Source organism: Paroedura picta, chromosome 6 (genome assembly GCF_049243985.1).
Source record: "Paroedura picta isolate Pp20150507F chromosome 6, Ppicta_v3.0, whole genome shotgun sequence".
Classification (NCBI taxonomy): domain Eukaryota; kingdom Metazoa; phylum Chordata; class Lepidosauria; order Squamata; family Gekkonidae; genus Paroedura; species Paroedura picta.
Window position 1 is genome coordinate 77,586,523 of NC_135374.1, and position 13,762 is coordinate 77,600,284.

The window sequence follows — 13,762 nt, forward strand, 5'->3', positions numbered from 1 at the left end:
TCTGGAGGTCCACAGGTTGGCTACCCCTGCCCTACAGGACCACCATAAGTCAGCTGCAATTTGATGCCCCTTCCACCACTGCCCCCATTCATACCATATCTATCCACATGAATTCAAGGCACTGAGGAACTTATCACACAGAGAGGAAACCATTCTAAACTCATGGCCCCCTTTGCACCCATCTCTTTCAGAGAGTCACTTCTCAGGTTTTTGTTCATGGTACATTTTCTCAAGACATGTAATGTTGACCACAGGCTGACAGAGGCAGCTCTTTGCATCTTACATTAGGATTGCCAGCTGTGGGTTGGGAAAAACCTGGAGACTGTGGGGAGTGCAGCCTGAGTAGGACAGATTAGTGGAGGAGGTGGAGCTCAGTGAGGCATAATGCCACAGCGTCCATCTTCCTAAGTGGCCATTTCCTCCAGGTGAGCAGATCTCGGTCACCTGGAGATCAGTTGTAATCCCAGATCTCCAGCCACCACCTGGAGGATGGCAACCCTAGTTTATACAGATATGTGTTACTCTTTTTGCCAACCAGCTTTTGAGACCCTCACTCAGGGAATGAAACACACATTTATCTTGCAATTCAACATAGAAAGGTTATGACCAAAACCATGCTTAGCTTTGTCAAGCATAATTGAAATACAATCAGCCTATCTGCTTGGCAAATCGATTCAGAAAGCCAATACAAGTACATTTCAGATTGCCTTACAGTTTTTCGCATATCAGAAAACCTGTTCCATTTTGAGCCAGCTTTCTGGTTCTCATGTGTGCACCAATGGCAAGAGAAGGGCAGAAAAGTTCTTCAACTGGCACCTGCAAATATAGCTTTTCTAGAGGCAAAAGGCAAGTGGTATAAACTCAGGCATGTAAGAAAATTTGAAGCAAAGAAGAACAGAATTATACTAGCACTTTACACAGAGATGGCCAGCCTTCATCATTAAAATGCTGATTGATACTATTGATTTTTGTGACCAGTCCTTGCGTTCACCGATTGTAAGAGGTCATATTTATTTTCATTCTTTGCTTGCCTTTATGATTTTCTCATTTTTCAAAGCAACAAAACGTTCTCCCCATTCCTGAAATCTCATGTCACAAAACATTTGAAATGCATTTGAATTACACATGCCCTCGCCTTTGGGTCATCTAATTTATTTTCCCATCCTTTACTGTCACCCTTCCCACAGCCAGAAACTGAGCGCTCCTCCTGTTTAAGGGCTGTCAGGAGTGTGTTAGTGAGGACAATGCTGCCATCTTCTGGCCAGGAAATGAATATGCCTCTGTTATGATCAAGCTTTGACTAGGGAACGCTGTGATAGAACATTCATCTCTCTGTGGGTCCCATGTGCTCTGCTGCAACCCAAAACACCCACCCTGACATTGTTTTCTGTCTAAGAACTACCTGGCTGGTCCCTGAGCAGATTATGAAATCTGCACAATGAAAACACCTACAAACAAACAAGATGCTCATGAATGTCCCTAGGTGTGAACAAACCATATGGGGGGAGGGACAGTAACGAGGAGTATCTCTGTGTGTTTTGCAACACTGGGGATTGTGTTGGGGGCTACTACTGTGCTTCTGAGTTTGCTGCTGGCGGGCCAAATGATCACATTTACATCATGGTGGGGTTAATCCTGGTGGAGCAGCACTGGATTTGCCAGGATCATTGGATCCTCCTTTACATTTTATATTGCTGGTAACAGAGAGAAAACCATGCCAGGATGCATCATCCTCCATGGGGATATAACATGGGAAAGAAATTGCACCCCCAAACTGGTCCACATCATGAGACAAGAAAATCCCCTTAATGCAGATGGCATTTCTTTCTCTGCCCCATGTGCTGGAATCATGGGAGCCCTGTGCGCATTATGAGGAACCCACCTGTCCCACGTAAAATGAGCAAAGTCTAGAATCTCTTTAGAATATCAAAGGGGAACTGAGAAGAGCCGGTCTGTAATTACAGTTTAATAATTGTTTGCGCGCTATTTGGCTGTCCATCATCCTGCCTTTATCAGTTTGAAATGCCAGCAGCTGTACGAGCATCATATGAAATAAGCACACATTTAACTCCAGAACAGTATGGCTTTGGAGTAGTGTCTTTACCTATCCAAACAGAATCCAATACCCAGTATCCAGTTAACAATGTGTTTATACAAGGCATTTTTCCCCACAGGGCACAACTTTCCAGCATGTAAAATATTCTGAATAAAATGTGGATCTTTCCCCACTTACCTCCTTCCCTGATCCAACTGAAATAACGGGAAGCTAGCTTTGTGACAAGAACTCCAAAATCCTCCAATATGGTTTCCCTTACTCCTTGGTACCTTGAAACAGAGACATCAAATTGAGTTGGATTTTAGTGAATATCCTGGGGTTGATCCAAATGTGCATTGACAATGTGCACAGGAAGCTGCTAATACATACATATCTCTATTGTTGGATTGTGCAGAAGATGAGTGATGGAACTGCACATCAAAATTGTCAGGAATAAAATCTCTCAGGTTTTTTTTAATTACTGGCATGCTGGAACTGGTACCATTCCCAAGAGCTGTTCATACAGGAATCTCATTAGATATATTGGTACAGGAATGATCACTGGCATGGCAACATAAATTTTTGCTTTTATAAATGGGGCCAAGCAGAAGTGTTTTGAAGTTAAACCAAAGAAAATTCAGACTTTTGACGGCACTGAAGAGGGGGGAAACTGTTTGTGAGAGCTGGCAAGGCTGTGATTGACGTATATTTTTAAAACTGAAATTACATTTCATTATTATTTTGACTTTGTTGTAAGCTGCCCTGAGTCCCCTGGGAAAGGGCAGGATAAAAATCTAAAAAATAAATAAATAAATATTTTCCACAGAATGAATTACTCCATCAACCAGTCAGCTAACAGAAGATGCGCCTCCCTGTAACTGGGGTCACAGTTCAAGTATTGCATCTCCCTACTTCTTCCCAGGACCCATGATCTGACTGACTAGCTGGCTGCACAGCTGCCTGGAGAGATAGCTGCTGTACCAGCTGGCTGCAGCTGAGCTTCTTGTCTCTTCTGCTAACAGGCTGCCTTAATATCTAGGTGCTGGTGTAACAGCTCTGTCCCTTTCAAATTCTTAGAGGAGCTTCTCAGGGGACTACAGATCAGTAGAGTAGTAGCTGTTTTCTTCCACTTCCTCCTTTTCACTTATGCATCACATTATCTGCACAGTATGTGCATTTTGACATTGATAGGTTTTCTAGAAGGTACAATACCTAGCAGGACAAGTTATCAATTTTCCTAGTATTTGCTATTTGGCTTCTATTTAATTTTGCTGTGTCAGACTCACGTGGCTACTCCTCTGTGACATTATTATTTACTTCATTTATGCCCCATTCTTTTTTCCTAGCAGGGACTAAAAAATGCCTTCCTTTGGTCAAAGCAGCAGAACAAAGTTTGAATCTAGTGGCTCCCAGAGAGCTTTCATGGCAAAATAGGGATTCAGATCTTGTTTTCCCAGATCCTACTCTGAGGTGCTAGTTTGAAACAACTGTTCCCCTGATCCTTCAGTCACCCAGGTGAGTCAGAAGCCACTACGGCTCACACATGTTGATAAAATAAGTTGTGCTGCAATTTGATCCCTAGACAGGTGTTTTAAAGATACTCTCTACCAGACTGAAATTAATTAGGGTCTGTCTTCATCCCTCACCATCATGAAATGCTCTTCCATAGATGCTGAACAACTGACACAGCAGAATTTCAGAAGTTCATCTTGTAAATCTGCCAGAAGCACAGCTCCACTGAACTGTCTATAAACATATAAAAGTATGCCCTCCTCTCAAAAGAAAATCCAGTGATAAGATGTAGCCTGAGAGGGTGCATATGTACTGAAATATCTGAAATCATTGCCCCACTCTTGTTCCAGATTCCTGGGCGCATTCTGCATGTGTAGGATAATGTACTTTCAGTGTACTGTTGCAGCTGGCTTTTCCTGTGCAGAACTTGTAAAGTGCATTGAAAGTTCATTAACTAATGTGTGTGTGGAATAGGCCCAGGTGACTCTGAGGAAGGAAAAATTAAGAGCCTCCTCTCCAAGGAAAATACTGAGGTCATCAAAAAGGTAGCTAAATACTGAGCCATAGCATGCAAAGTACGACATTGGAAATTTGCCTTAGGTAATCTTGACATGTTTTTTATAGTTATATAATGTTTTAAATGTGCTTTTATTGTTGGACATTTGTACACTACCATGATTTGCTGGATTATGGTTCTATAAATGGCATGAAATTTGTAGTTAGCTTGGAGCCATATTTTAATAAATCTATCTACAGAAATATCTGTTCTCTATCTAAAAAGATTAATGTTGTCCTCAAGGGTATGTCACTGTTCCTCGCTCAAAGTGGCTTGTAATAGAACTAAAGTAATTCCAAAATCAGTATTTATCAGCTGTGCTCTAGAATCCATACAGAAAACAAACGTGTCATAGCAACTGATCACACAGGTGGGACTGAGATCAAACAGGATATTAGGGGGTGGAGGTTGGGGGATCAAGCCGGGCCATTTCCCACCTGCCTGGGTTCAAAGGGATATTCAAATGTCTCTTTAGGGCGCCAATTAGGCTACTTCAGTAGACTCTGTGGGGCTTTCCTACTGACATCACTGGGAGCTGGATTTAGCAGCAGGGAAACCGAACGTCCTTGGGTTTTATAATCAGAAGTCGCGTGAGTTAAAATCCAGGGTAAATACGTCCTGAGGGAAGCGAAGAGTATGACGTTCCTAAATACGATGGGGGAAACTCAACTTTGCTTGTTGTGCTGACCCAAGTCCAGGAGATGGCACAATTGTGCAAGAGAAAATGAGAGGGATTTTAAACGCAAAGGACAGCCAGTACAATGGCTCCAAGAGAACGACTGAGCACGCTGTATTCAAGCATGCCCGGGGGCCCTTTTCTGCACTGGAGAATTTTATTTTTCTGTCTACCTCCCCCAAGCTACAGCGGAGCGAGCCCCAGCCTAATCCCGGGGGCGGGCCAAGGGCTCCAGAGAGGGCTCAGAACGCGCTCCGTGGCGCTTGGCGAGACCAGCGGCCTGGCTCCCACGCTCCGCCCCTTCCCCGCACGCAGGCAGGCGGGCGGGCTGGCGCCGTTGGAGCGGGGCGCCCTGCAGGCCAAGTACGCGCGCGGCGACCCAAGGCAGGGGCGGAGGGAGGGAGGGAGGGAGGGAGGCCGTTTCCCGGGCAAGGGCGCGCCTTCTCGGAGTCGGACCCTTCCGGGAGCCGAACCCGTCCCTGCCGCTCTTTCCGGGGGTGCCGGCACAGGCGCTTTCTCGTCGTGGCTCCTCCAGGTCTTGCCTCTCGTTCTTCGGCTAGACGGGCGTGTGCTTGAATGACTGCCAAAAGGCGCTCTGTGCAGCATATCCGGGCAGGGCAGGGCAGGGCTTGCTTGGAGGACCCACCAACGGGAAGGAAGGTCAGTGGTTAGGGTGACCGGCCTCCGGGTGGTGGCTGGAGAGCTCCCAGGATTGCAGCGGATCTCCCGGGTGCAGGGATCAGCTCCCCCGGAGTAATAGGCTGCTTTGGAAGGTGGGCGCCATCTGGCATGCCATGCTGCTCAGGCCCCTCCCCAAGCCTTTCCTTCCCCAGGCTCTACTTCCGCCCCACTGTCCAGTCACATCCGAACTGGCAAGCCTCTCAGCACTTAGAGTGAGCAGCGGCTTTGTGGGTAGAGGCGCTGTGCTGTTTCTGCAGGACATTTAATAGCGTGAGACTAAAATCAAAAAGGCATGCGAGTTGGTTTGAAGTGGCACAATAAAATCAGAGTCTCGAGGGAAGCCTGCCTTGAGCAGTCTGCCTGCAGATCATAGTCTGAGGAAGAATGCTTGCCCTCGGAAGCTCACGCCTTGAATAAATCTTTGTTGGTCTTAAAGGTGCTGCTGGACTCTGATTCTATTGTGCTACTTCAAACCAACACTCTTAACGGTGCTGCTGGACTCTGATTTTATTGACCCCATAGAAAGTTGCAGTGAGTGCGTGTGCATACTTGATTTTCTCCTTCTACATGCATTGAGTTTCTCATCTACCATTGAATGCATGTATTGCTGAATGTGTGATTGAAACCACACATCTATCTACATAGTAGCTCCGGGTTTCATTAGCAAAGTGAACAGATGTTGGCTCAGAAGATATACAAGCAGGATGCACGTGCACTCACTGTAAAATATCAACAGGGTTAGAGTCGATAAATAATGTATTTACTGTATTGTGTCTATCAGAAAGTAAACAGGAGTCTTGTGACATCTTAAAGTTGAACAAAATTTATTCCAGTTTAAGCCTTCATGGACTAGAGCTTCAGTTTATTTTTGTGATTGGGTTTATGCTTCTGTAATTGGATAGTTATTGGAAATGGATGCTGTGGAATGTACACTTGATACACAAGCCCAGGAGAGGGCATCATAGCATAACTTTATGAGCAACAACTTTTGAAAATAAGTTCCAGATACACTGGATGCTGCTCAGTAAAGTGAGCGTCATTCCAATATTATTTAAACACAGCTGTTTGCCCTATTTAGGTTGGTTTGGCTTTTTTTTTTTTGTCTGCCCAAAAATTTCGAATGCAGGATACCATCCATTGTGTATTTCTTGCTTCTGAAAGTGATTTATCCTGCCTCTGTTATGCTACTGATCTCTTATGGATAACTGAATAAATTCTACCTAAATAGTGGGGTGATGTAGGCAATATTCTATGTGGATGTTCTGACTCTTCCTAGCATATGCTGGATTGGAACGTCTACAGATTCATAGTACAAATGGAATGTCAAGAGGTTTAGTAGATTTTCTGTTTTACACCAGATTTCATACTATGTTGAGTAACAAGCACCACATGTAAATTCAGTGTTTGCTTGAGAAAGACTAATAGTCAGGTACAATCATTACACTGACTATCTACTTGGAATACAAATTGGACCTCTAGGAATTTATGATAGATTACATCTGTTTAGATTTTGTAAGAGACAAAAACAGATGTAGAACCATTTTCCACAGTTATTTGGAATAGAGAATGTTTGTGTGTTAAGTGCTGTGAAGTCACTTTCAACTTACAGCGACTCTATGAATTAACGTTCTCCAAAACGTCCTGTCTCTGGCAGCCTCCTCAGGCCTTGCAATCTGAGGGCCATAGCTTCTTTTACTGAGTCAGTCCATCTCATGTTGAGTCTTCCTCTTTCCCTGCTGCCTTCAAGTTTTCCTAATATTGTATTTTCCAGTGAGTCTTCTCATAATGTGACCAAAGTACAATAGCCTCAGTTTAGCCACTTTAGCTTCTATGGAGAATTCAAGCTTGATTTGGTCTAGAACCCACTTACTTGCCTCCTTGGCAGTCCACACTATCCTTAAGCCACACCACATATCAAAAGAGTCTACTTTCTTCATTGCCCAACTTTCACACATACATAGTAATGGGGAATACGATGGCATGAATTAATTTGAACTTGGTCTCGAGCAAAACATCCTTACACTGAAGGAACTTTATTCATTTATTTATTAGGCTTATATACCACCACTCTCAGACCAGCCAGCTCGTGGCGGTTTACAATAAAACATAGTACAATAAAAATGGAGCATCCCCATAGAACCAGCAAGACTATACCATCTTGTCGACAAAACTATACAGTTTTTATCCCCTACTCAACCCCTCAATGGCTGAGTTCTTCTGTTCACAGTTGATGTTCAAGTAGGCGTCACCAGGTGATGTTGGCCCGGGGGTGGGGGGTGGGGTACTGATCTTATTACCCTGGTCTCCAGCCCAGCTCAATCAAATGCCTGGCAGAAGAGCTCCATCTTGCAGACCCTGTGGAACCCAGAGATCTCTGTCAGGGCCCTCAGCTCTTCCAGTAGCTCATTCCACCAGGTAGAGGCCAGGACTGAAAAAGCCCTGTCCTTGATTGAGGCCAGGCACCACCAGCAGATTCATACATGCAGAGTTAAGAGCTCTGCAGGGAGCATAAGGAGATAAGCAGCCCAGCAGATAGGAAGTTTTCTAGCTCTTCATGGCTGACCTCTTGCAGTTTCAATCTCCTTCTGACTTCTTGGATGCAACTTCCTTTTCGATTAATGATGGAATCAAGAAATAAAAAATAGAATGTTTAAAACCTTCCTGCAATTTGTTCCACACTTACTGCCCTTTGTCTCTATCTAGTCTCTTTTACCATATTGTCTGAGCTGGAATTGGCAACCTGAATGAACCCTTTCTTTCCATACAGTGTATTTTCCTGCCAGCCAACGCTGCCTTGTCAACCACTTGGGAATGTGTTGTTCCTACACTAGGTTGTGGGAGATGTTCCTTTGCCAAGATCATGAATCCCGGAAGAGTCCCGTGTTGATTTTGTAGTTTTGCAACTGTAGCAAGAGGTGTACAGAAAAGACACTGGCTGAAGGAATATTTAGTATAAAGAATTGGTGAAAACTCATAGTATTTTTTAAAAATAAGTTTATTAAAATTTACAGTACCTAATGATGGATACATAGTACCTTATCAAAATAAAAGAAACATACAATATTTAAAATAGCACATTAATAACAGAATCCAACCTCATGCAAAGGACATCATGTGATTTCACATCACACTGAACTTTGCGGTCTATACCCCTTAGAGACAAATGTCATCAGATATCCTTTAAAAATAAGTTTTGCATTCTAGAAATATTAGAATTCTGTATGTCTTCCAATTTTTCTATAATTTTATTATTCTAATAGGTTAATTTAATCAGTAAATAAGTCTATTTGATACTATTAAACCAAATATTTAAATTGGGGGGCTTCTTTTCTGCATGCTAGAGTTTTTAAAGGTCTTGCACAATAAGAATGATTATGACTGGGGGCTGTCTTGGTTTTGACCCACCACAGCCACCCAGTCAGGGAGGTGGAACCTTTATGCTGCAAAAGCTCATTTATTAGCTAATCGTTCTGCAAATAAGTTGCTGTAGCTTTTTTGTTGTTGCTATCGTTTTGGTCACTTTGAATAACTACAGTTCTCAGAATATGTCCCTGTTAGCATGGCTGCTAGTGTGATTTTTGGAAATAGAGTATATTTTCCTGCCAGTATATAGATTTGGACCTAATACTAAACTGTTGCTAGGAAATGGGAGTAATTCCAGTGATAATTCTAGAAGCAAGACAATTGTTGGTTTGTGAGAATGAGTCCAGTTCTGACACTTTCAGGGTTGACAGGTCTTTGCCTAGTGAATAAGTCAGGATCTCCCCCCATGTGTCTTGCCATCATTTACCTATGCACAGGAGGTATAAAGGTAAAGGTATCCCCTGTGCAAGCACCGGGTCATGTCTGACCCTTGGGGTGACGCCCTCTAGCGTTTTCATGGCAGACTCAATACGGGGTGGTTTGCCAGTGCCTTCCCCAGTCATTACCGTTTACCCCCCAGCAAGCTGGGTACTCATTTTACCGACCTTGGAAGGATGGAAGGCTGAGTCAACCTTGAGCCGGCTGCTGGGATTGAACTCCCAGCCTCATGGGCAAAGCTTTCAGACGGCTGCCTTACCACTCTGCGCCACAAGAGGCTCTACAGGAGGTATAGGTACTCCTCATTCCCATCTGATCACACAGCAAGCCTCTATCATATGTGCCTGCTCTTTTCTGCTTGGGGACAGGTGGTAAAGGCTGTGTTGTGAGCTTCATTCCAGTATTATTTAAACACAGCTGAGTTTATCTTTGCACTATTTTTGGTGGTTTGGGTGTTTATCTGCTCAAGAATTCAGAATGTGGGAGACGATACATGGTCTGTTTCTTGCTTATGCAAGCAATTTATCCTGCCTCTGTTATGCTACTGATCGGTTTAAGTTTTATGGATAATCGAACTCTTCAACCTAAAGGGTGGGGTGAAGTAGACAGGAAATATTCTGTGTGGATGTTCTAGCTCTTAATAGTGCATTCTGTATCTAAAGGGCATGTAGGATGTCTGAATATCCCTTCCTACAGGCTTCATACAGTTTCCTTCCAAAGTCCCTGGAGCTTTGCTGCCACCATGTGGTGAAAATCAAATAATAACGCAAACTCTTATTGAAGGAGGATTGGTATCTGCCTCCGGATTGTCCAGTGTTAGTCACCATCATGAATATACTATGAAATCTGATGAGGCTATAATTACTGTATGTTTGCTTTCCTGCAAAGAATGGGTGTCTGCTTTTGACATAGAGTTTAGGCCCCATTAGGTGAATTGTCAAAGCAGGCAGAATGTAAATGTAGATTTTTTTTTCTAATTATAGGCAGGAAACCGGAAAGACAGATACAAAAGACTTTGTGTTTCAGATGTGAAAAAAGGACCTTTATGTTTCTGTGACCTTGCCAGAGCCCAGATGTGTTATATTAAAAGAACTAAATGAGCATGCGTGAACTGAGAGAAGTGAACAAACTTTAAAAGGATTACAGCATGGGAAAGTGAACATTTGGGATGAACATGAGTCTAGTTTGGAGCATGGGAATTTAAATGTTTGGGAAGAAATCTGCTCAACAGGCTGCAAATCTCTGCAGTGTTCTGTTAATTACAACATCAGTTTGGCATTGTCCCGTGTTTTGTTTCTGCTCTCTCTTGTAAAAGCAGAGGGAAAGGAGAGAATGAATTCTCTTTCTCCCCAGCCATCCATGAGGCTGTGATATTTCAGATCTTTACCCATGTGAGTAGCCTGACAACACTTGGACTGTTCATGGATCTTTTAACTTCTTTGGAGCAAGGGTTAGTTAGAAAAGGTCAATCAGCCTCTCTCTGTCTCTCTCTGCTGTACAATTGTGCTAGCTGTGCCTTTGTGTTGCCTTGTAGTAGCTTCATAATTTGCATTTCAGATGAATGAAAGCCACCCTGATATCACCAATCTCCTTTCATTCCAGTCCACCGTCCTAAGAGACGGAAAATTTCTGCTGCAGAAGAGACTTGGAGTTCCGACTTCTACAGCTTTAGTCTAAGCACAGTCCTCTTTGTTGAAAATCCTAGCAGTGTGATGGAGTTAACTCCTGAGCATCTAAACACTTGCTCTTTTAATGATCCCCATTAATGGAAGTCCTTGGCATTCACATTTATGTAGGACTGGCTGCTCAAAAGACAAAACTGGCACAAGCCCTACGCAACAACATTAGAACAATGCAGTCTTAAATAATGGGATTGACCTTCAGTGATACAATACATCAAGCCAAATTATAGTATTTGTACATGTTTGGTCAACAGAATTCTTTCAGTCTGCAATAATTCTCCTTGTGTACATCTCAACCCCAGTTAAAACTGGGTGGGCAGCTACTATTCTAGTTTTTAATTGTAAATTAACATCAAGCATAAAGACAGTTAATTCATTTTGGATGCTTGTGAAACAAAAAATGTTTCCCACTGTTTTGTTAGCCAGTAGAGAGTGTTGACCTGGCTGTTCTGTTTCAGGGGGGAATTGCAAAGACTTATGTCAGCAGACCAATGGCCCTGTGTTTTCTTTTGTTTACAGGGGCCAGGAGAAGAAACTCTTACATCAGGGGTGGTCAAACTGTGGGTCTCCAGGTGCTCATTGTTATTGTGATCCATGGACATCTGGAACGCTACAGTTTGGCCACCTCTGTCTTAGATGATCTGGGATGCTGCCGCAGGAAAAGGCACTCCTGGCAATATTATGGGCTGGGTCCTATGGATGTGTTCCTTTGTTCCACTAATGGTAGTATTCTGCTTCTTGTGTTCCAGGAAGGTACCTTGTGCCAGAGGAAGAAGAGCCGGGGGGGGGGGGTTACCCTGCTTTTTACTACCCCAAGGAGTCCCAGAGCAGTTTATAATCGCCTTCCCTTTTATTTATTTATTTAGATTTATATACCGCCCTCCCCGAAGGCCTCCCCGAAGGCTCCCCTTCCTCTCCTCACAACAGAACAGAGGCAGATGAGACACAGAGAGCGCAGAGAACTGTGACTGACTCAAGGTCACCCACCTGGCAGCATATGGGGGGGGGGGAATCAAACCTAGTTCTCCAGATTCGAGGCCACCACTCTTAAGGTGCTACCATTTTGCAGAACAAATCTATAGGCTCCAGCCTCTTGGTTCCAACCCATGTTGGGTTAATATGTTAAAAATAGCACTTTGAATTGGACTCAGGAATATAATTTATATTAACATGTATTAACTTTTGGTATTTTCACTCTTTTTGCCTTTCAGTTTATATTCATCACCGGTAGAGATTTCCAAGCTAATGGTAAGACTCAGCACTCTATTTAATGATAACTCTTGGCATGTTAAAGCAGAATTAGAAAGTGACCTACACCTCAGTGTCTACCATGCATTTGAATTACAAGTCCCAACACTTAACTGCATAGGATGAAAGAGCTACCTTTTTAAAGGTCTCCACAGTGAGGTAACGATAGAAGCAGCAGCAGCCTGCTGACCTAGCCTCCATCCAACTCCTGGGGCATCCAGCTGAGATAGTTCCTCCTGACCATCACAGGTCTGTTTGTTCTGTTGAGAAAAGAGACATTAGAACTGCCTGTCAGATTGGTGGGCTGGAGAGGGCAGCTCAGGAGACACCAGCAAGATGGCTGCTTCTGTCAGATAAGGAAACCTGTTATTATAAACAAAGTGTTTGACTCCTAGTGTCTATTGTAAAAGGGTGAGACAGATTATAACTTCAAAATAAATAGGCAAGTTTTCCTAGGGGAATTAGACGACAAGTTTTTAGTGGTTCTTTTTTTCCCCCCTACTAGGAGCAAAGGAGGGATAGTGTTCTGGGAACCAGTGAGGTCTAGATAGATGATAGCGGCAGCAGAAGAATGAGAGGAGCCAGCAGAGAAGGTTAGATGTGTGTAGAGCAGGTAGAGGAAATGAGGGATTTCATGGCACCTGAAAGGCCACTTGATTTTTATTCTAGTATCAGCTTTCACAAACAACAAAGGTGCCAGAAGATGCTCTAAATCAAACTGCGGCTTCTTTCTCTGTTTCCTCCCACTCCCTTCCATTCACTCAGACTCTGAGCCGTTTCCCACATTATGGAGGGCAAACTTGGGTTTGCTTCCACATGTACTCTGGGCCAGAAATTTCATCTAGTCTAGACACTGTCAAATAACCATGTTTGCAAACTTATCCTGCAACCAGTCTTGAGTTACTCATAGCTTCAGAGGGAAAATAGAGACCTCAGGAAAAAAATGTTGTGAGTGCCCCTTGGTTTCAGCTACTGTTTGCTTGGCAAAGTGTCTTTCTTGATTTTCACACTGTAGAACTTGAGGCATACTTCTGTATTATCCAACTGGTTGAACTGCACTTTATAAACAGTTTTTTTCTTCCATTTTAAATGTGAAAAATCCCCTCATTTTGTTTGTGATATTCACTTTAACAAATGTTTTCTCAGGGAGATTTCTACCCATTTTCTTATTTCTTCTCCTCGATCCCCCCTTCCTTTGGCTAAGCACCAGAATCACAATCCTGACTCCTTGAAATGCTCCTTTGTGCTTCCCTCCTAAATTAACAACAGCTAGGCAAATCAGCCAGCTGTATTCCACTCTTCAAGTGAAGTCGCCACCAAGAAATACTTAGGCTAAAAAGAGCAGGTGATAATATTTTGCATTTCAGAATTGTCTTAGGACGAACAGAAGACCCATGCTTTCACAACTGCAGTTTGCTGATGCTTTCTAAACAAGAAAATGCATGAACATGTCGTAAAGATATCTTATTAAATTATGCTGCAGTTTTTCAGAATGGACCTACACAATGCCCTTTGACTTGGCTCTGCGTGGCATTCATTGCATAGTCAAAGGCTGGAATCCCATGCATACT

General features: G+C 43.3%; 1 protein-coding gene across 2 annotated transcripts in view; it reads left to right on the plus strand.

The window, feature by feature from the left end:
- Positions 1-4,849: 4,849 nt before the first annotated feature.
- The window catches only part of GEMIN8 (gem nuclear organelle associated protein 8), a 39,750-nt gene continuing 30,837 nt past the window's right edge, over positions 4,850-13,762 (plus strand). The window contains exons 1-2 of one of the 2 annotated variants that reach the window (XM_077343200.1): positions 4,850-5,142; positions 12,155-12,191. In XM_077343200.1, coding sequence (XP_077199315.1) covers positions 4,865-5,142; positions 12,155-12,191 — 315 coding nt within the window. In that variant the 5' untranslated portion in view covers positions 4,850-4,864. Of the gene's footprint in view, positions 5,143-5,197; positions 5,315-12,154; positions 12,192-13,762 lie in introns of those variants that run through there. The other variant, XM_077343202.1, reaches the window with a different exon arrangement.